This window comes from Thalassophryne amazonica, chromosome 14 (genome assembly GCF_902500255.1).
Source record: "Thalassophryne amazonica chromosome 14, fThaAma1.1, whole genome shotgun sequence".
In the NCBI taxonomy this organism is placed as follows: domain Eukaryota; kingdom Metazoa; phylum Chordata; class Actinopteri; order Batrachoidiformes; family Batrachoididae; genus Thalassophryne; species Thalassophryne amazonica.
This window is the reverse complement of record NC_047116.1, coordinates 8,838,606-8,865,386: the sequence shown is the minus strand read 5'-3', so window position 1 is coordinate 8,865,386 and position 26,781 is coordinate 8,838,606. Positions and strand designations below refer to the sequence as shown.

The following is a 26,781-nucleotide window of genomic DNA, read 5'->3' as shown; positions in this document are numbered from 1 at the left end:
TAAAGAGATTTAAAAGTGCAAAGTGGCACAGCTGACAGTAAGTAAAAGAGCTCAATAAAGGACGTCATTTTTTAAGAAAAGAGAAAAAATATAAAAAAGATAAAATGAATGAAGAGTTAGTGCAGAATACATGAGAATTAATGAAGCAGAAAATAGTGCAGTAAGGCACCAGATACACGCTTGTGGGGCGTGGGAGAAGAATAAGTAATTAAGTACACAGTAATATGAGTTTTTATAAGAAAAAAAAGAGAATATTTTCAGTGCAAAGGCACATTAAGCTCACGAGGAGCTCAGTAAGTGAAGAAAAAAGGTAGAAAAGTGCAGAAAGGCACAGGATACGCACGCGCGCGGTAAGGCGTAGAAATAAATGAAATATTGTATGCTCAGAAAGGAGCTTGTGAAAATAATAGTAAGCACAGGATACACACGCGAGGCGCGGTAAGGCGTAGAAATAAATGAAATATTGTATGCTCAGAAAGGAGCTGGTGAAAAATAATATATTAAGCACAGGATACGCACGCGAGGCGCGGTAAGGCGTAGAAGTAAATGAAATATTGTACGCTCAAAGAGGGCTTGTAAAAAGTAATATATGAAGTTGCTGACAGCGCCGGAGAAGCTGTCTAACGTGAAGAAGAGACATGCTTAAACAGAACACATTGGTGTTAAGTGAATAAAAGGTTGTTTAAAGCCGCGGAGTGAAAAGTGGCAGAAGTCTAGATAGAGATATATAGAAAGTTGTTTTTAATAATTTTGTGTATAAAGCTTTTGAAGATTGTGTGTGGGAAGTGGAGAGTAATCTGTGTAAAGCTGTGAGAATTTGCAGGCTGGCTGACATACAAGATTAATGTGAAAGAGTACGAGGGGGTATTTAGACCCAACAGGAGGACTTGGGAGGTGCATGACAGGCAGAGAAAGTGTGAAACAGAGACAGTGAAGAAAAAGACAGGAGAAGATGCTATGTAAATATACTCAACAAAAATATAAATGCAACACTTTTGGTTTTGCTCCCATTTTGTATAGATGAACTCAAAGATCTAAACTTTTTCCACATACACAATACACCATTTCCCTCAAATATTGTTCACAAACCAGTCTAATCTGTGATAGTGAGCACTTCTCCGTTGCTGAGATAATCCATGCCACCTCACAGGTGTGCCATATCAGGATGCTGATTAGACACCATGATTAGTGCACAGGTGTGCCTTAGACTGCCCACAATAAAAGGCCACTCTGAAAGGTGCAGTTTGGTTTTATTGGGGGGGGATACCAGTCAGTATCTGGTGTGACCACCATTTGCCTCATGCAGTGCAACACATCTCCTTCGCATCATCCGTGAAGAGAACACCTCTCCAACGTGCCAAACGCCAGCGAATGTGAGCATTTGCCCACTCAAGTCGGTTACGACGACGAACTGGAGTCAGGTCGAGACCCCGATGAGGACGACGAGCATGCAGATGAGCTTCCCTGAGACGGTTTCTGACAGTTTGTGCAGAAATTCTTTGGTTATGCAAACCGATTGTTTCAGCAGCTGTCCGAGTGGCTGGTCTCAGACGATCTTGGAAGTAAACATGCTGGATGTGGAGGTCCTGGGCTGGTTGGTTACACTGGCTGCGGTTTGAGGCTGGTTGGATGTACTGCCAAATTCTCTGAAACGACTTTGGAGACGGCTTATGGTAGAGACATGAACATTCAATACACGAGCAACAGCTCTGGTTGACATTCCTGCTGTCAGCATGCCAACTGCATGTTCCCAAATCTTGCAACATCTGTGGCATTGTGCTGCGTGATAAAACTGCACCTTTCAGAGTGGCCTTTTATTGTGGGCAGTCTAAGGCACACCTGTGCACTAATCATGGTGTCTAATCAGCATCCTGATATGGCACACCTGTGAGGTGGGATGGATTATCTCAGCAAAGGAGAAGTGCTCACTATCACAGATTTAGACTGGTTTATGAACAATATTTGAGAGAAATGGTGATATGTGTATGTGGAAAAGTTTTAGATCTTTGAGTTCTCATACAAAATGGGAGCAAAACCAAAAGTGTTGCGTTTATATTTTTGTTGAGTGTATATGCAAAATAAATAAATAAATAAAAATAAATCAAGCACCCCACCCCACCCCCCACCCATGCAGCGTCCAAATATGATTTGAACATTGATGGAATGAAAATGTTTACTATTAACAGAAACAAATTCATCATGTGATGTTGCCTTTATAGCAAAATGTGTGCAGTCAGTAGCTCTGATTACATTTGGGAAACCGGCTCTCGCTGCAAAATGCGCTGTAATGTTGGAATGTACCTGATGATATTTGGATGATTGTGGCTCGGCTCAAGGTTGACTGGCACACACCTGACCGATCAGCCAGCACACGCTGGATTGCCCCTGGTGTCAGCAAGGGTGCAATTTAGAACTAGAAATTGGGGGGTATAAAGTGCGAGGCCCGCAGGGCCGAAGCCCATAGGCCAGGGGTCCGGGGGCTGCTTTAGGCCCCCAGAAGCCAACGGTTTCTAGATAAGCTCAGATGCATTCTGAGCATCCAGAACAGTAATTTTAATGTTTTGAGAAGACCATAAAGTGGACACCATTTGACTTATACAATTTGAAACTGTGGATATAAGTACTTTATTCTGAGAATAGCCAGCATTGATTTATTAACTCCCCGCTAGCTGCCACCTTATCGTGGTGGGAGTTTGGTACCCAGATGATCCTAGGAGCTATGTTGTCGGGGGATTTGTGCTCCCTGTAGGGTCTCCCAAGGCAAACAGGTCCTAGGTGACGGGTCAGACTAAGGGCAGTTCAGAACCCCATGACCAGTAAAAGATCAAGGACCATGACGTCGCCCGGTATGGCGGAGCCGGGGTCCCACCCTAGAGCCAGGCTGGGGTTGAGGCTCGGCGCGAGCGCTGGTGGTTGGGCCTTAGCCCATGAAGCCCGGCCAAGCTCAGCCCGAAAGAGTGACGTGGGCCCGCCCTCCTGTGGGTTCCTGTGGATTGGGTGGAGGTCGAGGGCGGGTGGCCCGGCGGTCCGGTCCATGCTCACAGCCCCTGGCTGTTGGGATGTGAAATGTCACCTCGCTGGGGGGAAGGAGCCTGAGCTTGTGCGGGAGGTTGTGAGATACCGACTAGAGATAGTCGGGCTCACCTCCACGCACAGCTTGGGCTCTGGTACCCAACTCCTGGAGAGGGGCTGGACGCTTCATTTTTCTGGCGTCGCCCATGGGGAGAGGCGGAGAGCTGGGGTCGCATTGCTTATTGCTCCCCAGCTCAGTCGCCAAGTGTTGGAGTTCACTCCGGTGAACGAGAGGGTCGCGTCCCTACGCTTCGGTCGGGGACAGGTCTCTCACCGTTGTCTCGGCCCAGTGCAGAGTACCCGACCTTCCTGGAGTCCCTGGGAGGGGTACTAGATAGCGCTCCGACTGGGGACTCCATTGTTCTCCTGGGGGATTTCAATGCCCACTTGGGCGGCACAGTGAGACCTGGAGGGGGGTGATCGGGAAGCACGGCCTCCCCGATCTGAACCCGAGTGGTGTTCAGTTGTTGGACTTCTGTGCTAGTCACAGTTTGTCCATCAGGAACACCATGTTCGAGCACAAGGGTGTCCATAAGTGCACGTGGCACCAGGACACCCTGAGCCGGAGGTCGATGATCAACTTTGTAGTCGTATCATCTGACCTTCGGCCACGTGTCTTGGACATCGAGTGAAGAGAGGGACAGAGCTGTCGACTGATCACCACCTGGTGGTGAGTTGGATCCGCTGGGAGGGTAGGAAGCCGGTAAGACCTGGCAGGCCCAAAGGTATTGTGATGGTCTGGGAACGACTGGCGGACCCCTCTGTCAGAGAGGTCTTCAACTCCCACTTTCTGGGAGAGCTTCTCCCAGATCCCGGGGGAGGTTGGAGACATGGAGTCCGAGTGGACCATGTTCTCCACCTTCATTGTCAATGCGGCTGCTCGTAGCTGTGGTCGCAAGGTTTCTGGTGCCTGTCGCGGCGGTAATCCCTGAACCCGGTGGTGGACACCGGAAGTAAGGGATGCCATCAAGCTGAAGAAGGAGTCCTACTTATCTTTGTTGGTAGGTGGGACCCCAGAGGCAGCTGACAAGTACCAGCAGGCCAAGCGTGCCGCAGCCCGTGCGGTCACAGAGGCAAAAACTCGGGTCTAGAAGGAGTTCGGGGAGGCTATGGAGGAGGACTATCGGTCGGCCTCGAAGAGATTCTGGCAAACCGTCCGACGCCTCAGGAGGTGGAAGCAGCTCTCCACCAGCACTGTTTACAGTGCAGGTGGGGAGCTGTTGACCCTGACTGGGGATGTTGTCGGGCGGTGGAAGGAGTACTTCCAGGATCTCCTCAATCCCATCATCACGTCTTCCGAAGAGGAAGCAGAGACTGGGGACTCGGAGGCGGACTCATCCATTACCCAGGCCAAAGTCACCGAGGTGGTTAGAAAGCTCCTCGGTGGCAAGGCTCCTGGGGTGGATGAAGTCCGTCCTGAGTACCTTAAGTCTCTGGATGTTGGGGCTGTCTTGGCTGACACGCCTCTGCAACATCGCGTGGCGATCGGGGACAGTGCCTTTGGATTGGCAGACCGGGGTGGTGGTCCCTCTGTTTAAGAAGGGGGACGGAGGGTGTGTTCCAACTATAGGGGGATCACACTCCTCAGCCTCCCCGGTAAGGTCTATTCCAGAGTACTGGAGAGGAGAATTTGACCGATGGTTGAACCTCGGATTCAGGAGGAGCAGTGTGGTTTTCGTCCTGGTCGCGGCACACTGGACCAGCTCTACACGCTCCATCGTGTGGTCGAGGGTTCATGGGAGTTTGCCCAACCAGTCCACATGTGTTTGTGGATCTGGAGAAGGCATTCGACCGTGTCCCTCGGCGCACCCTGTGGGGAGTGCTCCAGGAGTACGGGGTCCGGGGTCCTTTGCTAAGGGCTATCCGGTCCCTGTACGACCACAGCAGGAGCTTGGTTCACATTGCCGGTACTAAGTCAAACCTGTTTCCAGTGCACGTTGGCCTCCGCCAGGGCTGCCCTTTGTCACCGGTTCTGTTCATTATTTTTATGGACAGAATTTCTAGGCGCAGCCAGGGTGTAGAGGGGGTCTGGTTTGGGAACCACAGAATCTCGTCTCTGCTGTTTGCGGACGATGTGGTTCTGTTGGCTTCGTCAAATCAGGACCTTCAGCGTGCACTGGGGCAGTTTGCAGCCGAGTATGAAGCGTCCGGGATGAAAATCAGCACCTCCAAATCCGAGGCCATGGTTCTCGACCGGAAAAAGGTGCTTTGCCCTCTTCAGGTCGGTGGAGTGTCCTTGCCTCAAGTGGAGGAGTTTAAGAATCTCGGGGTCTTGTTCACGAGTGAGGGACGGACTACAGTAGTGTTCAGAATAATAGCAGTGCTATGTGACTAAAAAGATTAATCCACGTTTGAGTATATTTCTTATTGTTACATGGGAAACAAGATACCAGTAGATTCAGTAGATTCTCACAAATCCAACAAGACCAAGCATTCATGATATGCACACTCTTAAGGCTCTGAAATTGGGCTATTAGTGTAAAAAAAAAAAAAAAAAGTAGAAAAAGGGGGGATTCACAATAATAGTAGCATCTGCTGTTGAAGCTACAAACCCCAAACTATTATGTTCAAACTGCTTTTTTAGCAATCCTGTGAATCACTAAACTAGTATTTAGTTGTATAACCACAGTTTTTTATGATTTCTTCACATCTGCAAGTCATTAATTTTGTTGGTTTAGAACCAAGATTTTGCTTGTTTACTAGTGTGCTTGTCTTGTTGAAACACCCATTTCAAGGGCATGTCCTCTTCAGCATAAGGCAACATGACCTCTTCAAGTATTTTGACATATCCAAACTGATCCATGATACCTGGTATGTGATATATAGGCCCAACACCATAGTAGGAGAAACATGCCCATATCATGATGCTTGCACCACCATGCTTCTCTGTCTTTACTGTGAACTGTGGCTTGAATTCAGAGTTTGGGGGTCGTCTCACAAACTGTCTGTGGCCCTTGGACCCAAAAAGAACAATTTTACTCTCATCAGTCCACAAAATATTCCTCCATTTCTCTTTAGGCCAGTTGATGTGTTCTTTGGCAAATTTTAACCTCTTCTGCACGTCTTTTATTTAACAGAGGGACTTTGCGGGGGATTCTTGCAAATAAATTAGCTTCACACAGGCGTCTTCTGTCACAGCACTTACAGGTAACTCCAGACTGTCTTTGATCATCCTGGAGCTGATCAATGGGTGAGCCTTTGCCATTCTGGTTGTTATTTTATCCATTTTGATGGTTGTTTTCCGTTTTCTTCCACGCGTCTGTTTTTTTTTTTTTTTTTTGGTCCATTTTAAAGCATTGGAGATCATTGTAGATGAACAGCCTATAATTTTTGCACCTGTGTTTAAGGTTTCCCCTCTCCAATCAACTTTTTAATCAAACTACGCTGTTCTTCTGAACAATGTCTTGAACGTCCCATTTTCCTCAGGCTTTCAAAGAGAAAAGCATGTTCAACAGGTGCTGGCTTCATCCTTAAATAGCGGACACCTGATTCACACCTGTTTGTTCCACAAAATTGACAAACTCACTGACTGAATGCCACACTACTATTATTGTGAACACGCCTTTTCTACTTTTTTTTTTACTAATAGCCCAATTTCATAGCCTTAAGAGTGTGCATATCATGAATGCTTGGTCTTGTTGGATTTGTGAGAATCTACTGAATCTACTGGTACCTTGTTTCCCATGTAGCAATAAGAAATATACTCAAAACCTGGATTAATCTTTTTAGTCACATAGCACTACTATTATTTTGAACACTACTGTACTATTCTGACATGGTTTTGCACATAAGACCGGCGTAGCATGTTTCAAGTACACATATACGAGGTCTATTAGATAAGAAACTGACACTTTAATTTTTTTAACTATATGGATTTGAATGACGTGCGATTACACCAATCATGCTTGAACCCTCGTATGCATGCGTGAGTTTTTTCACGCGTCGGTGACGTCATTTCCCTGTGGGCAGGCCTTGAGTGAGATGTGGTCCCGCCCTCTCGGCTGAATTCCTTTGTTTCACACGCTGCTCGAGACGGCGCGCGTTGCTTTATCAAAATTTTTTCTGGACCTGTGAGGAATATCCGAGTGGACACTATTCGAGAAATTAAGCTGGTTTTCGGTGAAAAGTTTAACGGCTGATGAGAGATTATGGGGTGTTTCTGTCGCTGTAAGGACTTCCCACAGAGCGGGACGTCCTGCAGCGCTTCCAGGCGCCGTCGTCGGCCTGTTTCGAGCTGAAAACATCCTGATTTAAGGCTTACTTCACCCAGGATGTCGTGAGAGAACAGAGAAGATTCAGAAGAGGCCGGCATGAGGACTTTATGCAGACATTCCACTGTTTAAGGACATTTTTTAATGAAAGATGTGCACGCAAATTCGCCGAGTCGTTTCCGTGACGACTCGGCGAATCTGTGTGCGCCGCGACAGGAAAAACACCTCCGTGTTGAAAACCATTTGTAAAATTCAGGCGGCTTTTGATGGCTTTCAACAAGTGAGTAACTGAGAAATTGTTTAACAGCTTGGGCATGTTCCAACTTGCCCGTTAAGGTTTCCAACGGAGGTGTTTTTCCTGTCGCGACCCCCCGCAGTTGGGTCCGGCCCGACATGTGACTCTGCCCGCACGTTCTTTCATTACAAAATGTCCGTTAACAATGGAATGTCTGAATAAACTCCTCATGCCGACTTCTTCTGAAAGTTCTCTGTTCTCTGATGACTTACTGGGTCAACAGAGCCTGAAATGTGGAAGTTTTCAACTTGAAACGGTGAGACACTGCCGCCTCGAAGCGCAGATCGCCGTCAGGCGCCGTGGGCCGTCCTTAAAGCGACACTACCAGACCAAAATCTCTCATCAGCCGTTAAAATTTTTACCGAAAACCAGCTGAATTTATCGAATGGTGTCCACTCAGTTGTGCCTTACAGTTTTGAAAAAATTTGGATCAAACAAAGCAGCAGTCTCTGAGCCATTCCTAAACAATGAAAAAAATGACGAGAGGGTGGGCGACTCCTCACTCAAAGACTGCCCACAGGCGAATGACGTAACCGACAGGCGTGAAAAAACTCTCGCATGCCCACGAGGGTTCAAGCATGTCTGATGTAATCACACGTGATTCAAATCCATATGGTTTTTGAAAACCCCCTATCCCCCACCAAATTGCGCCCACGGTTGTCAGGACGCCCAGCGTGGTTTACACCTGTGTGAGCACAGACAACCGCCCAGCTCCTCGCCATATTGCACTCTGGGCCAACCGCAGTTCTGTGCGCACCTCCAGTCACAGTGGCCTTGGTAATCGAAACCAGTTCATGAGCCAGTTATCCTTATTTGGAAGTAAGTCCTCACATTCTCCAAATACACAATCACACTCTCTGAGATTAGACAGAATTTTATTGATCCCTTGAAAAGACTCTCAGGGAAATTGAGGTTCCAGCAGCAGTGTATAGCAACACACAGGATAAGAAGCACACAAATCATCAAAAGTACAAGTAGTAAAAAAAAAAAAAAAAAAAAAAAAAAAAATTTGCAGAATGTAAATACAAATACCAGACAAACTGACCAATACTGGTTTACTGACAACAACTGTTCCTCTCCTTCGTCCTCTTCTTCCTGTTACTCCTTCTTCCCTGAGTGAGGACTTGTACAGTCTGATGGTCTGAGGGACAAAGGAGTTTTTCAATCTGTTGATTCTGCACTTGGGAAAGAGCAGTCTGTGGCTGAAGACGCTCCTCTGGTTGGTGATGACGGTGTGCAGAGGGTGACTAGCATCGTCCATAATGTCCAGCAGTTTGTCCAGTGTTCTCTTTCTGCCACCATCACTAGAGAGTCCATCTTCATACCAACAACAGAGCCAGCCTGCCTGATCAGTTTGTCCAGCCTGGATGGGCTGCTCCCCCCAGCACACCACGGTGTAATTGATGATGCTGGCTACTACAGACTGGTAGAACATCCACAAGAGTTTCCTGCAGATGTTAAACAACCACAACCTCCTCAGAAGGTACAGCTCGCTCTGTTCCTTCGTGTATAGATGGTTGGTGTGGGTTGTTCAGTCCAGTTTTCTGTTTAGCCACAGCTCCCACCTCAGCTCCCTGGATCAGAACTGGTCGGGGACTTGGTCTGGACTTCCCGAAGTCAAAGACCAGCTCCTTTGTCTTCGAGGTGTCGGGCTGTATGGTTTGTGTGGCATCAGGCAGCAAAGTCCCTCAGTAGGCTCCTGTAGTCCTCCTCTGAGGTCAGAGTGTTGAACACCGCGTCACCAGTTTCCTTTAGCTGTGCTTAGAACTGAAAACTAAAGCTGGCATTGATGAAACTTTGCAACAACATTCACATGGTGACACCCAAGAGGTCCGAAATGTTTCACCGTTTGATTTTGAGTTGTTCTTTAGGTTTAGGAATGAAATGACCTTTAAGGTGGCTCCTTATTTCGTACTTTTTGAGTTTCATGCTGCTGTGTATTGACATATTCTGAATTACAGATCCAGGATATGTTCTAAATACACATACACACACACAAAAATCCTAAATTATTTCCTACAACATTTTTCATCAGCTCACAAAAATGTTTTAATTGAAGTTCATTAATATTATTAATAATTTCTATATGAAATATTCCTGAATGTTTAAAATGTCTTCTAGATACTGGATCCAAAATATTTTCTGGATCAAATTCAAAATAAAATCCCTAATTTTGTAGGACATTATCCATCTTTTCACCACATTTCACTGAAATCCATTCATTCCTTTTTGAGTTATCCTGCTAATAGACAAACAAATGCTGGTGAAAACATTACTTTCTTAGCAAAGGTAAATATAAATACGGACCTGTTCACATTTACTAAAACCCCTCAATTTTAAGGACAGAATTTAAAATATGTTTAGAAATAAATACAAATAATCAGAATATTTAATAAAATATTGATTTGTGATGATGTAATGTGTTTAACCTTATAATGCTTTACCACATGTACAACAAAACAGGTCAAAGGTCGCAATGTAAAAAAAAAAGAAATGAAGAAAACCTTTAAAATAAATAAATTCATCTGCAATGGTTGAATCAAGACTACAGAGCACTGTTGGAATATTCCGGTTCATCTCGGACACCCTCTTGGATTGTCGGAGGTTTTCAAGGTAAAAAGGTTTTGAGCTTCCGAAATGAATGTGAAACAGCCGCTTTCCTCAAGAACTACAAAGGAAAATTTCTTGAATCACTTGGACATGGTCTGGAAAAGATTCTGGAGCAGATTTGGATAAACATAGTTAGATTTTCCCTGGATTACAGGTCACGCTACTGTGGATACAGAATGTTTTCACCTCACTTCATCAGGACGGTGGTTTTTGCCTGCAAACAGGATTCCTCAAACTGAATCCCTGGAGAATCCGGACCACTCTGTGCACGCTGGTGTAAAATGTCTACGACTGTGTTTAATAAATCTGATAACGTGAGCGAGATGTTTTTCAGATCACATCAGTCACGAACCCTCTGCGGCTCTATCCATGTTTTCCTTCCAATGGCTCATCGCTGAGATCGGCATGATGTCAATATTTCATCTCAATCTTTAAATCATTTATTAAGGTCTGAGCACTGAGGTTCGGACCCACTCCAGTCTGACATTAGCAGAGGATTAAAGATTATGAAATAAACCAATAAAACAAAATCACACCTGGATGAGAAGTTAAGGAGCAGCAGAGAAGCACAGAGCCACGTGACATCATCGTTGGCATCCTGTCATGTGTGACGCATTACAGAGCTAGTGCGATTAAAACATTATTGCATTTAACTAGCCACAAACATTTTTACTTTAATATCTGAACTACAGACAACGGATTTACGGTATGTGAACCTGCCATCTTTACCCAGCATGCACAACTCATCGCTGGTACCAGGACTCATACGAAATGGACGCACAGAAGCAGCAGCACAATTCTCTTCAATTCTGGAAAAATAAATAAATAAAAATCCATTTGACGGTGATTAATGAACAGAGGAGAGTTTTCCTCTCATGCTGCCATCATCTTAACACCTGTGAGCACCAGGAAGCCCACGGTGCCGGATTAGAGGCACAGCGTCACCGTCAGCTGCCAAGAGACGGCGTGGGAGTCTAAAAGTGATGGAGGACAATGCTTCAAAAGACACAAACATCTGTTCAGGTGAGTATTACCACAACAATGGAGAAGTACTGCATAAACAGATACCAACAGCAACATCAACTATATCAGAGTACACAGTACAGTGTGTGCTGTCGTGTACTTCTGCAACAGTGATTCTTTCAGCAACAACTCGTTATAAAATCTGATCTTTCTCACAATTTATTGATTTGATTTGACACATGAACATAATTAAACTCCATAATTAGAAATTTTATTCGAACAACTACAAATTTTCTAACTGCAGCAAGAAGAAAAAGTTCTGATGTTATAAACTGTTCTTTTTTCCAGCATTACTCAAAAGTGATTTTATTTTTTTAACAAAGTATAAATGTGGAAATAATCCTCTTATGATGATCCACATCTGGTGTTAAATGTTACTTAAAAACAAATAGTGTGTTCTTGAACTTTTTCCCCAAAGTCAAATTACACCTGTTGGGTAAATCTACGGTAACAGAATTACAACCAGAAACCTTTTTAAATGGTAAAATAAAATAAGGCCAGATTTGGCTGTCATTGTAAATCCATTAACATAGAATTGTCATGTCTTGCCAAAAAATATATGTGATTGTCCACAAAAGCAACCTGAATCTAAAGTGGGCAGATTACAATTTTATTACATATAGTGATGACACCAGAAGGGTTTCAGGAGCAGTTTGTTTATTTGTTGATCTTGTTTCCTTGTATTTCATACGCTGACAGTGGCTGAGTAGCCATCTATGACATCACAATGGTTCTTTGTTTGTATGTTTTAATCATGTTTCTAGTTATTTTGGACTGTATTGAGATGTCGTCTTCGAAGTTGACACGGTAAAATTCCAGCCATTAACAACATAGATCAAAAACTGGAGGCCTTAGTTCTTAAAAGTACAGTGTAGTAATGAGACGGGACGATGGGGGAAACCCATGAATCCTTTGGAAAGTCCACCTGATCCGACGCAGCATCAGTCAAAAACACACTCAACGCGTATTTTCCGCGGAGCAAAGAGAAGCTACTGTGCTGCTGGTGGAAACGAGAACACTGACTCGAACAGCAGAGATCAGCTGCACCAGGAGGAATTCATCCAGAGACACGTTCAGCACTTAACGAGGGCCGAGACACTGCAGGTTTTCCTTGCAACCAGTCACCTCAGTAGGTGGATTGCTGACGACCTTCTCCCCTGAACATGAACACCTGGTCGTCAAAGAAATCACCTGCTGAGACACCTGAACATTAATGAAATCACCTGCTGAGGTGATTGGTAGCAAGGAAAAACCTGCAGTGTCTCTGCCCTTCATGGCACATGATTGCCCACCCATGACTTAGACTAAACATCAGCATCCTGCTAATTCAACAGTAACAGTATTACAAAAAATATTGCTGTTATAGTAATTCCGTTAGCGCAGAATCACCGTAATGAGTTGATGGGATTTGTAGCGTCTTCATCTTATGTGAGTCTACAATAAAGCACAGAAACATCGGTGTTCTCTATATTTATTATTTTTTTCTGAGCATAAATATTTTACAGAGCGAGAACATCAGTCTGGATATTTACAAGATATCATGAACAACAAACAGCTCATAATGTTTGTTTGGGGGCACCGAACGAGGGTGGAGGCTAACTCCAGCCGTTTGACCATTAACATTAAAGCGCGCTGTCCGACTGACATCACAGACGGTAAAAAACAACAAATACAACAAAAAGAAAACGGCTGTCTTTGCGCGGCACAATGGCAGATTGAAGACTTTAAGCAGCAACGTTTCTGAGGACAGGTACGGTGTTGGTGGACAACCAAAGCACAAACACTACAAAACAACAAAAACAACTTTTCGGCATCAAAGAGTTTTTTGTACTTTGATGGACACACTAACTTCAAAAGACGGGTTCCCGCTAAATTAAGCAAAAATGATTAAACTTGTGGTTATTGACAATTTTAGCTCCCTGCTGTATTTGTTGATTTAATACTGACTGTGAAACATTTACATAAGAAAAAGAAAACAAAACCTCCCGTTAAACCGCACGACGACAGAACAAGAGGAAAACATGCAGTTTTTCCCCCATTCCAGATTTAAGTTGTTGAGTTTACACACACGCAATAGAACACAGATTCATCACCCAGCCGCTGTGGCGATCCTCAAAGCCGAAGGCTGCTTAAAGTCCAAACAAAATCCAGCATCAGTCGCTGTTCTATTGATCCAAACAGATTCCATGAGTGGGATACACAAGAACAATAAACGGAAACACAAATCTCCAGTAGTTTAGCTTCAGCTGGAAGGTACTGAACCTGTTCCAGCCTCCGCTTGTTTTACAGAAAGATTCACTTTGCCCCATCAGCCAACAGAATGAAGCATGCTGCACTTTAGCAGGTCAAACCAGCTTCTGCAAAGTTTGTGATGGAGATAAACAAGAGGACGAACGTGCGCACAATCACTTCTTTTCATGCTGCAGCAGGTTGTAAGTAATAACCGTCAGGGGAAAACGGATCAGAAACCTTTGGAGCAGGGGAATTTTTTTCTCTTTTTCAAATCCAGCATATAGACAGAGAACCGAACACAGGAAATCACGCTGCGCTCCAGACTTAACATTCACTCGACTCTGCTTTCAGTCTCGGCGTTCCTCCCTGGAGCTTTTTCCTGGAAAAAGTTGAGCTCCACAATGAGAACCCTGAATAATTCATTAACCTCTAATAAGACCGAGTTCACATACATCACCTCAGCTCAAGGTGAAAATGCAGGAGCTTGGGCCGAGGCGTCATTGACGCCGACCCTGTGTGGCTCAGCCGGGCCCACCGGCGGGTTTCCCCGTACTTACTGGGCTGGATGTGGTAAAATATATTTGCTGATACTGGATGAGAAATCCATCACGAACAACAGTGAATAAATCAGGGTTTTTTTTTTTCCAAGGTTGTGTATTTTTAGCATTTTGTTTGTTGTTTCTGGATGGTGCCTTCAGGTGCTACTGTGAAAACCTGACAGTTCAGCATCCACTTGCACCTACTTGAAAATGGATCCAAATGAACTACGTGATCCATCATCATTAAAGTGCTTTTTTGTCTATCATTTACTAACATGCATTAAAACCTTCACAAACGCAGAGAGAAGATCCAAACTCCACACACAAAGAAACGGTTTTGGAGCAATGCTTGGAACTGGCTCTAGGATCGAAAACAAAAACCAGAAACTTCAGATTTTTTAAATGTTCCAGAACAGACACATCAATCTGAAATAATGGTAAATGGTAAATAATGCTACTTTTTAAATTTTATTACAAACTAAAATTTTGCTGCTTGAAATAAAAGCAGAAACTAGACCCTGACCAATATCAGTTGGCCAATAATATCGGCCAATATTATCCTTCAACTAACACATTGTATGTGTTATTTTTGCCAATATGAATAACGCACAGAAAAACACTTTGGGTGTTGGAAATGTTGTCGTTATGCAGTTTGTACAGCAGAAGGCACTTAAAAGGCATTGTTTACAATGCTGCCAACTATAGCTGGGACCCCATCACCCCTTGGCCACATTAGCTACAAGAGACAGAGGCAATGGGACCAGCTGCCATTCGCTGTCAATCTGAGCGAGTGTTTTACAGTGACAAAAAACATGTGTCACTATGCCGCCAGCTAGGTGGGGCCAAAATAGAACAGAAGTTTATTTTGAACAATGTGACAGCGACTGTCAATCAAAGTGAAGGCAGCGTTATGCCAGCGTCATGCAAGTTGTTCGGTTCACATTTAAACTGTAAAACATCAAACCTGAATTAAAACTTTTTTTCATAAGGGCTTTTGCATGAAGATGTATGCAGCCTATAATCAATAAAGATTTTTATCATTTCTAATATATACGTATAGTTTTGTCACAGCCGTATGTAGAAAGTTACTAACGAGTATTTAATTGGTTTCTAACCAGTTTGTGAATTTTTAGGTACAAACCAAAACCAAAAATTCTAAAGTACAGATTTTGCTTGAAATAAATGGATTACAAAAAAATTCTAGTATGAAGCCCTGCTTTGGAGGAATCAAACCCTCAGGCTTTTTGGTGTGAAGCCACTTTAATGTTCTGCTTTAGTCTAAACACAAGTTATGCTTATAGTTTGTTGGTGAGCAAAATACCGGTAAACATTTTACCTGCGCTGCTGCTGCCCCTTGTGGTGACACCTCAGTACCACACACTGACCCCCAGTTAGCTTTGTGCATTCAAACCGCTGCTGTTTTCATTTCTTTTCCGTTTATTCCTGTTTGAAATCACAACGTGAAGCATGTGAAAGCAACTGTTGTAATCGATTTGAATGTTTTGGCTGAAGACACTCTTTATGAATCTGTTCTGCGTTTCCTAAAGTAAAATAGGGTGTGTTGTAAATAACTAAACAGGCGGGGTCAGAGGGAGACGGGGGTTGTGCGTAACAAGTCAAGTGCAACATAAGTTTGTTGGTAAAATGGGGAGCCAAAGGGTTGAGACAGGAAACGGGCTAAAACCGAAGGTGTTGTGAGCAGACCCGTGCCACCATGCCGCAGAGAAAGTTCTGGAAGTTTTATCCTCTTGTGGGCCAGAGGGTCATCCTTGCTGTTCATTTTGGCATGGAAGGCATCTCCGTGGGTGTGTCCAGAGGAGAGAGACAGAGAGGAGTGTTGAAGGTGAGGAGGTCACCTTTTTTTTTTTTAAATGGGCAGCTGGAAGGTGATGTCCACCTGAGCTTCCTTCGCCAACGACACGATTTCAGAAAGCCTCACGACCTGCACAGAGAGACTCGTTAGAGACAACGGCACCGTTTCATATCTGCAACAACAAAAATTTACTGCACATTCTTTGTCAAACGATACTGGTCCCATTTTTCATTCCACCTGCAAGTCCTGCACTTCTATGGAAACAGCACAACTATGAGTACTCAACACAGTGTAACAGTTATGATGCAATAAATCAAAGAACAAAACACACACTGAATTTCTGTAATATCTCTGATCTATCCATCCTCTTGTATCTTCTGCCCAGTCTGCAGATCAGTCAAACGTTTGCTCAGTTTTTATCATGTGATTACTGCAACAAAATCAATAAAAGATCCAGCTGACCCGAGGATTAGTATTAGAATTTTTTTTATAGGCCCTGGATAACGCAAATGGTTTCTTTGATGTAACTTTAATTTTTAAAGTAAAATACTGTGATTTGGTATTAATATATTATGTTGATAATGCTGATTGAGTGTTTGTTTGTCACTTTGCATTTTAAGCCTAGATTTCCTGATGGAATAGTTTGTGGACGTGTTTAGTTCATGGACCATCTGAAAAGTAGAGAAGCTTGAATCTTCAACTGGACTGGGTTGCTTGACGCGAGGATTTTATTGTGCTCTAGTTAGCACCCTCCTAATGATAGGGTCGCTGTCCCTCCTAACGATGGGACTGACGCCTCTCCTGACGGCTCTCCTGATGATGTGAATGACTCATTACCATGAACAAAAGACTGAAACTGCTTTGACCTGAGCACCCCATTGTAAACAGGGGACAAAGCATGTCTCAGACCCCCTCCCCGGTTAAGGCTGTGTTTCAGCTGTTTCACATACAATGCCTTCTTCAACCGTCTCTCAAACCATTTCTTCTCTCTGGCTAAGATTTTAACTTCCTCAGGAAGTTAAAATCTTACAATGGGTACTCAGGTCAAAGCAGTTTCAGTCTTTTGTTCATGGTAATGAGTCATTCACGTCATCAGGAGAGCTGTCAGGAGAGGCGTCAGTCCCATTGTTAGGAGGGACAGCGACCCTATCATTAGGAGGGTGCTAACTAGAGCACAATAGGTGCTAATTAAAGCAATTGTTTAGTCACTAGCCAATAGCAGTCTGCCTCTCGGTAGGAGGGGTCTGGTTAGGTTTAAAACGCCAGCTTTTGTGGATTCTGTTTGTTCTTCTCTACAAGGATCAAGACAGAAGTCAGACTACCAGAGCAAGAATTTTAGCTGAGGAAGCTTCTGCAATTTGAAGCGAAACGTCCTCGCGTCAAGCAACCCAGTCCAGTTGAAGATTCAAGTTTCTCTACTATGGAAACCACCTGGACAACTGAGAGCCTTGACAGAGACCATCTGAAAAGTACAAACTTCCATAATTTCCATTTTTAAGGTTCCGGTAACAAAAAATGGTGAAGCAGTGGTGATGTTTTTTAAAAGGCACACCTTTCAAAACTGGCCAGCAGGTTGTGGGGTTTAAAGGTTTGAGAAATGTTAAACCTCAGAGTTCAGTATTAACCTACGTCAGTAGTTTTTGTTTGAAGAAATTCCTTTTTGAAAAATTAGTTTAGTAAGTTTATCCATCATAACTGGGAAGCTGAGTACAAAAAGTTAGAAATCTCACTGTGCTGAAAAATGACAACAAGACAACATGTAGAACCTACTTTTGATTAATTGTTGACCTGTTACTCTCGTATAACGACTTGCATAAACACAATTATTACAGATTATTTTCTATGTAATGTTTTTTTTAATCAACCCTGCAACCATCTCAGAAGACAGATCTCTTCAGTTGGTTTAATGCATGTATGGTATACACTAAATAATCCATTAATTATTTTAATATTATCATCAATGATATATGTTGCATTTAATCATACAATGCAAAAATAAGTTAATACGTAACTACGCTTTGCAACGAGAAAAAAAAGGTAAAAGGTGAACAGACCACTCAGAGGTTTGATTATTAACAACGTTTAAATACGAATAAGGATGTAAAAAATTGGACTTGTATCTGAAGATGGACTTCACTTTGACAAAACAAATATTCATAAATTCAAAAAAAAAACAAAACAACTTTTGCATCTTTTATTCTTCAATCATCATGTGGAATTAAGTACTGTATTTTCTGGAGCATAAGTCGTGAGGTGAGGTTTTTTTTTTTAACTCATTTTGGAGGTCCTGCAACTTATACTCAGGTGCAACAGATATGAAATGTAATTGAAATTTACTGAGATTTGGTTTCCAGGTTGCATCCATAAACTCATGTCATGTCTCATCACCGGTGATTACAGTGTTCAGGAAGTTGGGGTCACCGTCTGTGCATTCCAGCATGTACTGTGAGACTTACGGACGCAGTTGTTTCTGCTGTGCTGTTAGTAGCTTTGGCGCAGATTTCGCCCACGCTCTTCGCACATTCAAATCCTCCATCAAAATGGAACGTACCGAACCAGTGTTTATCCCCCACCTTGTCCACAAGTTCTCGGATGTGACACGTTAGTCATCCAAGACCAAAGTCCGTATTCTGTCAATCACTTGGTCATTTCGGCTTGTGGATGGCCTACCGCAACGTGCGTTGCTCTCCACTGATGTACGTTCATTTTTGAAGTGCTTATATCCCTCTTTTATTTGTGTTACATTCATGGCATCATCACCAAAAGCTTGCTGAATATTGAGAATGGTTTGTGTTTGGGTATCACTAAGGTTTTGGCTAAATTTGATGCAATACCTTTGCTCAAGTCATTCCTTCATGGTAGTAAGTGAGAATCTGACAGATGCTGAGTACATGTTCACTCTAAGACTGAGTACTAGTGACTGATGCGCTCTGTAGGCAGGAAAAAAATTTCACACTGGCACAGGAAGGTTCCCTACATGTCCCCATCAAACGACAACTTACGTGATTCATTTGTTCCTACTGCATAAAATAAGATAGAAAACCTTTTGAATGCATCTTGCATACAGAAAAATGGTAAATTTGTTATTCATAATAATTAAACTCAGATTGTACTTTCAAAGGTATCAAAGCACTAAACTAAATAAACTCTAAATAATAAAATAATGAATGCCAAAAATAAAAAGTACACAACAATAAAGCACAAAAATCCCAAATTAGAGAGTTGATAAAACACAAAAGCCTCTGGTTCTATGTATAATCCGGATCAACAGATGAAAAAGAGAAGAAATCTCAGGAAAGAAAAGATCAGGAAGCAAGTAAGAGATGGAGGTGAAGTGCTGGAGGGAGGAGATGAATTAAACAGATAAAACGCTCCAGCAGCAACACCAGCACGAGACGATTTAAGTCTAAGATAACATTTTGGGAAACGACCGAGGTCAGCGTCCTGGTTCTGAATTCTGTCCACAGAGCTGCCCGAACCAGATCCCGCTGCAACCAGGGCAAAGAAATCATGAAGGAAAAGCCTTCACATACATACACACACAAAAAAAAGAAAAAAGAAAATCATACTAAACCACAAACCTGGCAACGTGACGCGCAATCAGAAATGACATGCGGATCCAAACACAGGAAGTAAGTGGGTCACAGACGCAGGCAGAGGAGTGAGACAAAAGCAATTCACCCAGCAGTCAGAATTTTAAAACCTTGATGTGGAGGAGCTTGTGCTCACATCTGATCGGTTTGAAGGAACGAGACAAAAGCAGATTCATTCGTCTCTGCTCACAATGAAAACGCAACCAAAGATAGCGCTCATTAACGGGAAAACCAACAAACTAACAAATTAAACATGGATGAAGCCACAAATAAAACCACTGAGGGAGGTGTTGTGATCACATCCCACGCTGTTTCAGCTGTGCATGTTTGTGTGATTGTGCTGACTTTGTGTTGTGTTACCATTTTCGCCGCTTCATCCAGGTCATCACAGGCCAGGATTTTCAGCGGACTGGCAGCAATCAGCGCTTTGGCATCGTCCACTCTCGTCCCTGATTTCAACAAATAAACAAATATCACATAAAAAAAGACTTACTAAAAAAAGAGCCTCCCAAAATGTTTGTTCTAAATTAATGGAAACTGTCCATCAAGTCTGACTGAATTTGCCGTTTGCATTTTGAAGACATCAGCGTGTATTTCAGATGACCTCAGATTTGACCTTTAACATGACCTTTAATATGACCTGTACTGTGAAAGAATGGACCAGTGACTGCAATCACTAAGACATCACCTCGGACAGACAGACAGAGACAAAAGAGGGAGAGACAGACAGAGAGACATAGGCAGAAAGAAAGACAAAGATACAGAGACCAAGACAAATGGACAGAGAGAGACAAAGAGACAGGAAGAGAAACAGGCAGACAAAGAAACAGAGACAAACAGAAAGAGACAGACAAACAGACAATGGCAAAAGGACAGAGTGACAGGCAGACAATGATACAGAGTGAGACAAATGGACAGAGACGCAAAGACACACAGACAGAGTCTAACGCAGAAAAACAGAAAAAGAGACAGACAGCAGGCAGAGAAACAGACAAAGGGACAGAGAAAGACAAAGGGACAGAGACAGAGCGTCTCTTTCGGCTTGGTGGTGAGGCTGATGAATGAGACTAAAATTCATTTCTTTGACAAATCCGGGCTTTTGGGAAGTCAAATCAGTTGCACCGTTGTGATAAATTATGGATCATTTTCTCAGCTTGCTTTTATTATTTCGTCATAATTACAATGGAAACAGGCAGCAAGAAAACAACATAAAACATCTGTCAACATTCTGTCAAACACAAAGTAAATTCCAGTGAGTCAGGTTCTTGCAGGGACTAAACACTGGACCCTGGATCTAACAGAGACCCAAATCTGGCAGATTATTGCCTTTGGAGGACATATACAAGTACTGAAAGGTGGGTCGTGCATGGTGTTCTGTCCAGGGTGGACCCCGCCCAATGACAGATGAGACAAGCTGTAGTATCACTTTTTACCAAACTGGAGCAACTTTAACTTTTGACCTGGTACAAACTGTAACTGACCTGTGTCACCATTTTTTTTCCCAGTTTTTACCTCATAAGTCTAAAACATTCCATCGTAGATTTTCCAAACTATACCTTTTAGGAATCTTTATGATCAGAAAAAAACGGAGGTATATGTTTTCATATGATCACAGCATTTTAAATTTTGACCCCTCCAATGACCTGGCCACCCTGGATTTTGTGTAGGTCATGTTGTGCTTAGGGTGTGTAGTCCCCCTTAAGTGTTACAGATTAGGTTACAATTGGCTTCTGGATCACAAACTAACAGAAAACATTTCAAGACAAATATAAATCCTGCCCCATAGGACAGCGAGAATACTCCTCGTAGGTCTTAAAAAAAGAAAAAAAAAAAAAAAGAAAAAAGAAAAAGTGTGATTAAAAATTAACCACCCTCTGGTTTGTGGTGCACGTTATCCTGGTGTCGACAGCATTTAGCCTGATGGGTGTGGCCTCTTCACGTCCACACACAAGGCCTCGGTGAAGGCTTTAAGAAGGGTAATGATGTCATCTGTGACCCTGACAGGTAGACACATCAGCTGAACGCTTATGATGGTTGTACACGGCGCAGTCCAACGTCATCAACAAATCACAAATTACGCCGCGGTCAGATCCATTTAAGAATTTAAGGAAGAAGCCTGGAGCCGATGTCACCAACCAAACGGTCCACCTCTAAAAATCGGGCCGTCCTGCCTTCACTGCACAAGCATCATCAGCCGCAGTTCACAGATTATCACCTCGTTTCATAGAGTTAAATCATAGAATTAAAATAGCAAATCATAAAGTAACAACCTCCTTTGAACATAAAAATGAAAATATACAATATTTAGTAAAACTATATATATTACTTGGCAAATATCATATACACAAAGCTAAATTCAGTCACTCTAAACCCCTTCTCAAAGTATGGATAATTGAAATCAACATGTACCTTAAAACTTTAAATAACATACCAAACAAAAAAGCAATAAAGACAATAAACCTAGTAAAGACCTACAGTTTACAATAAACCCTCTCGTACTCCTCGGGTCAGTCTTTGTCCATGCTGATGTCGGTGTTGTATAATATGTCTCTTGTTATGTTAACTGTTTGTAATGATGCCCATTTGTTAGCCACGTTGTATGTTAGTTATATCGCTTGTCTGTCTGTACCTCTTATTATGCTTTTTCTCTCTTGTCTATATGGGGAAGGAAAAAAAAACAGTGCAGAGTAGGAATACATTATCAACCTTTCAATACTGTTTAGTAAATTCAATATTCATAAGTGCAGAGTATTGGAAAGGAGTCCAAATTTACACAGACTTCTGACTGAATTTGAACAATATAAGCAGTATTAAGTGTATTGACTCTCCCAAATGTCATAAAATTGTCAATCACTATAAGGAATCCCCTTACTTTTGGTATTGCCCAATTTATTTATTTATTTCCTTTTGTATCACTTTCCATTTATAATTGTGTGGCCTTGTTTTTTGCTCATTTACTGTTTGTTATTGTATTTTTGAAATAAAGATTTGAGGAAAAAAAACTTGTTTCTGCTTCAAACTGCCTCCAGTCATCATCTATCTCAGAGACAGATATATGAAGCTTTTGTACAACAATCATTTCCACATGAATTTAGCATTATTTCATTATAAAAGACGGAGGAAGCAATCAGAGCGCCGCGGCTACAGGAGCTGCTAGCTGCTGCATTCGCAAAACGTCACAGAGAATCGCCTCGTTTCTGCTTAAAACGGCCTTGTTTCTGCTTAAAACTGACTTTAGAATGATTTAAGAAGTTCTACCTTGTCATCTGATGGTTAATAATCATATTAATCCATTTGATTGTTTTGGGTGAAGAGACTCCGTCTCAGACAAGCTGTTGAGGTCCAAAATTATGCATGTGCAGTGAAGGGAGGGTGGACCATTCGGTCTGCGACACCGGTGACACCGCAGACCAAACGGTCCACCCCTAGAAATCAGTCCGCCTTTTGCATCTGCGCATGCGTCATTTCGGACCACAGCAGCACGTCTGAGACAGAATCTCTTCATCCAAAGCGATCAAATGGATTAATGGGATTATTAACCACCAGATGATAAAGGCAAAACCTCTTAATCATTCTATAGTCAGTTTTAAGCAGAAACAAGGCTGTTTTAAGCAGAAACTCTGGGAAATTCCGTGACGCTGTGAAATATCCGACGAGCAGTGAATGCATCAGCTAGCAGCTCGTTTAGCCGCAGCACTCTGATTGCTTCGGCTGCCTTTTATTATGAAACAATGCTGAATTTATGTGGAAATGATTGTTGTACAAAAGCTTCAGATATCTATCACTGAGATAGATGATGAATGGAGGCAGTTTAAAGCAGAAACGAGGTGTTAAATCGTGAATAGCGTCATGAACTGCATCATCAGGGGGGACCAATTCGGTCGGCGACACCGGTCTGGAAGCCGAGACGTCTTCTTATGTTTTCTTCTCGACATTTTGACACCAGTCTGTGTGTAAATAATCATTTATATGAATAATAATCCCAAGTTTACTCATCTTCGTGTTTACAGGAGCCAGACTTTGAAGTGAGAAGCATCAAAGGGAAGAAGCAGCAGTTCGCTCTCAGCGCTACCAGCTGTCTGGAACACACACTCATCCCAAAAGACTGGAGATGGAAGGATCTCTCTCATTCTGTGTTTTCATTGCCGTGTTAAGAGGCTGATGGCTTAAAATAACTGGCAGATTACACCAGGTGAACCTGTTTGAACACATCAAACGCTTGTAATTCAGAGGAGTTAGGGTTCGCGGCAGGACTGTGTTTACCGTATAAACTGTGCGCAGCTTTAAGCTCTTTTTTTATAGTGCTGTTAGGACGTCAAGCACTCTTCCATTAAACATCAAGACGCCAAAAGCAAAAGGAGATTTTTTTTTTTTTTAAGGTCACACCAGGGTGCAGATGCAGAGAAGGTTCTGATTTTCTGTCTGCGTGATTCTCTGGAAGAACTTTTACATGACATGTTGTGAAGAGATATTGAGGGAACTTTTATTCTGGCTGCTCCATTTTTAGATCCACAAGTAAATCTGACACAAGTTTTATGCTGGATGCCAATCCGGATGTAAAGAGGCTGTTTTGGACCGGGAACCTTCCTGTGTGCACCTCTGCTGTTTGTAATCATAAAAAAAAAATCCAATAAATTTGAGTGATTCTTGAGTGATTTCTTTATCAAAGTGAGATATGGTGCTTTAATTTACTTTTATAAATAACTTCAAAAAACCTAATCTATGTATTTTCATATAAACCTGAGGACCACTGATTAGTATGGATGTACAGTAGTGTTCAGAATAATAGTAGTGCTATGTGACTAAAAAGATTAATCCAGGTTTTGAGTATATTTCTTTTTGTTACATGGGAAACAAGGTACCAGTAGATTCAGTAGATTCTCACAAATCCAACAAGACCAAGCATTCATGATATGCACACTCTTAAGGCTATGAGATTGGGCTATTAGTAAAAAAAAAAGTAGAAAAGGGGGTGTTCACAATAATAGTAGCATCTGCTGTTGACGCTACAAACTCAAAACTATTATGTTCAAACTGCTTTTTTAGCAATCCTGTGAATCACTAAACTAGTATTTAGTTGTATAACCACAGTTTTTCATGATTTCTTCACATCTGCGAGGCATGGAGTCAACCAACTTGTGGCACCTTTCAGCTGTTATTCCACTCCAAGATTCTTTAACAACATTCCACAATTCATTCACATTTCTTGGTTTTGTGACAAAAGTGACAAGTGACAAAGTTTTTTATTCGGCACACAAAATATTCAAATAGAAAAAAATGAACAATTCCACAAACAAACAGACAAAACTAGTGAGTCCGAAAGAGTGTGGGCTGAAGCAAAGCTTATTAGCGCCCACCTCCGCTAGTACAAGTCCAACAATTCTAATCAGTCATATTTACATAAATACAAATTCACTACTACATGTCGACACACAGACATACACATCAATATACTATTCACTTATAATTATATTTATATAGTACCAGATCACAAGAAAGTCGAATCAAGGCACTTTACGCCAGTAAGGACTAACCTTACCAACCCCCAGAGCAAGCACTAGGCAACTGTGGTGAGGAAAAACTCCCTATAAGGAAGAAACCTCAAGCAGACCAGGCTCTTGGGGGTGACCCTCTGCTTGGGCTGTGCCATATATACCTATATACATATGTATATACTTTACAAACATAAATATATACATGTATATACATACATATACACAGTCACTTATATACATATACACCTACCCATATCTATATATCTACATACGCATATACATACCCACACATTCAAATATACAATAAGTCCCACTTATAAATTGAACATTCCCTATAAATCAAATTATATTTGCTTCTTTATGATACTTAGACATGATGTTCTTTTTGAGTAGAGTACTTTTTTTGCTTCAGAAACAGCTTTTTTGATATCACCCCACAAGTTCTCAATTGGATTTAGGTCCGCGGATTGGGCAGGCCACTCCAAAACATTAATTTTGTTGGTTTGGAACCAAGATTTCGCTCATTTACTAGTGTGCTTGGGGTCATTGTCTTGTTGAAACACCCATTTCAAGGGCATGTCCTCTTCAGCATAAGGCAACATGACCTCTTCAAGTATTTTGACATATCCAAACTGATCCATGATACCTGGTATGTGATATATAGGCCCAACACCATAGTAGGAGAAACATGCCCATATCATGATGCTTGCACCACCATGCTTCACTGTCTTCACTGTGAACTGTGGCTTGAATTCAGAGTTTGGGGGTCGTCTCACAAACTGTCTGCAGCCCTTGGACCCAAAAACAACAATTTTACTCTCATCAGTCCACAAAATATTCCTCGATTTCTCTTTAGGCCAGTTGATGTGTTCTTTGGCAAATTGTAACCTCTTCTGCACGTCTTTTATTTAACAGAGGGACTTTGGGGGGGATTCTTGCAAATAAATTAGCTTCACACAGGCGTCTTCTAACTGTCACAGCACTTACAGGTAACTCCAGACTGTCTTTGATCATCCTGGAGCTGATCAATGGGTGAGCCTTTGCCATTCTGGTTGTTATTCTATCCATTTTGATGGCTGTTTTCCGTTTTCTTCCACGCATCTGTTTTTTTTTTTTTTTTTGTCCATTTTAAAGCATTGGAGATCATTGTAGATGAACAGCCAATAATGTTTGCACGTGTGTTTAAGTTTTCCCCTCTCCAATCAACTTTTTAATCAAACTACGCTGTTCTTCTGAACAATGTCTTGAACGTCCCATTTTCCTCAGGCTTTCAAAGAGAAAAGCATGTTCAACAGGTGCTGGCTTCATCCTTAAATAGGGGACACCTGATTCACACCTGTTTGTTCCACAAAATTGACGAACTCACTGACTGAATGCCACACTACTATTATTGTGAACACCCCTTTTCTACTTTTTTTTTTAGTAATAGCCCAATTTCATAGCCTTAAGAGTGTGCATATCATGAATGCTTGGTCTTGTTGGATTTGTGAGAATCTGCTGAATCAACTGGTACCTTGTTTCCCATGTAACAATAAGAAATATACTCAAAACCTGGATTAATCTTTTTAGTCATATAGCACTACTATTATTTTGAACACTACTGTAGATTTCACAGACTGAAAAATGTTTCTGGAGAGCTGTGGAAATGCAACAACATAGAGACACGTAGACAGAGTAAGAGGTAGGCAGAGATAAAGACAGCAAATGAAACAGATAGATACAGAGAGAGATAACAGCAAATTAACAGAGATAGAAGATAGATATTGATACTGAGATCATCACAGATCATGATGGAGATAGAAACTGACAGTGATAGAGACAGAGTAAGAAAAAGGTAGAGAAAAAGATAGAGATTGTTGTGTGGGCTGCTGAAGAGGAGGTACTGCTGGCCCACCACC

At 42.2% G+C, this 26,781-nt stretch overlaps 1 protein-coding gene and 2 long non-coding RNA genes across 3 annotated transcripts in view; 1 reads left to right on the top strand and 2 right to left on the bottom strand.

Moving 5' to 3' along the window:
* Positions 1-4,043: 4,043 nt before the first annotated feature.
* LOC117525123 lies at positions 4,044-20,198 on the top strand. Its single transcript, XR_004564959.1, has 3 exons — positions 4,044-4,054; positions 13,444-15,710; positions 20,185-20,198. It is a non-coding gene; the product is annotated as an uncharacterized LOC117525123 (long non-coding RNA).
* Positions 15,840-26,781, bottom strand: part of sucla2 (succinate-CoA ligase ADP-forming subunit beta) — a 71,889-nt gene continuing 60,947 nt past the window's right edge. The window contains exons 10-11 of the mRNA XM_034186948.1: positions 19,749-19,837; positions 15,840-15,924 (exon numbers count right to left, since the gene is read on the bottom strand). Coding sequence (XP_034042839.1) covers positions 15,850-15,924; positions 19,749-19,837 — 164 coding nt within the window. The 3' untranslated portion in view covers positions 15,840-15,849. The remainder of the gene's footprint in view (positions 15,925-19,748; positions 19,838-26,781) is intronic.
* On the bottom strand, positions 18,067-18,792 carry LOC117525125. Its single transcript, XR_004564961.1, has 2 exons — positions 18,758-18,792; positions 18,067-18,629 (listed from the first exon to the last, which is right to left on the bottom strand). It is a non-coding gene; the product is annotated as an uncharacterized LOC117525125 (long non-coding RNA).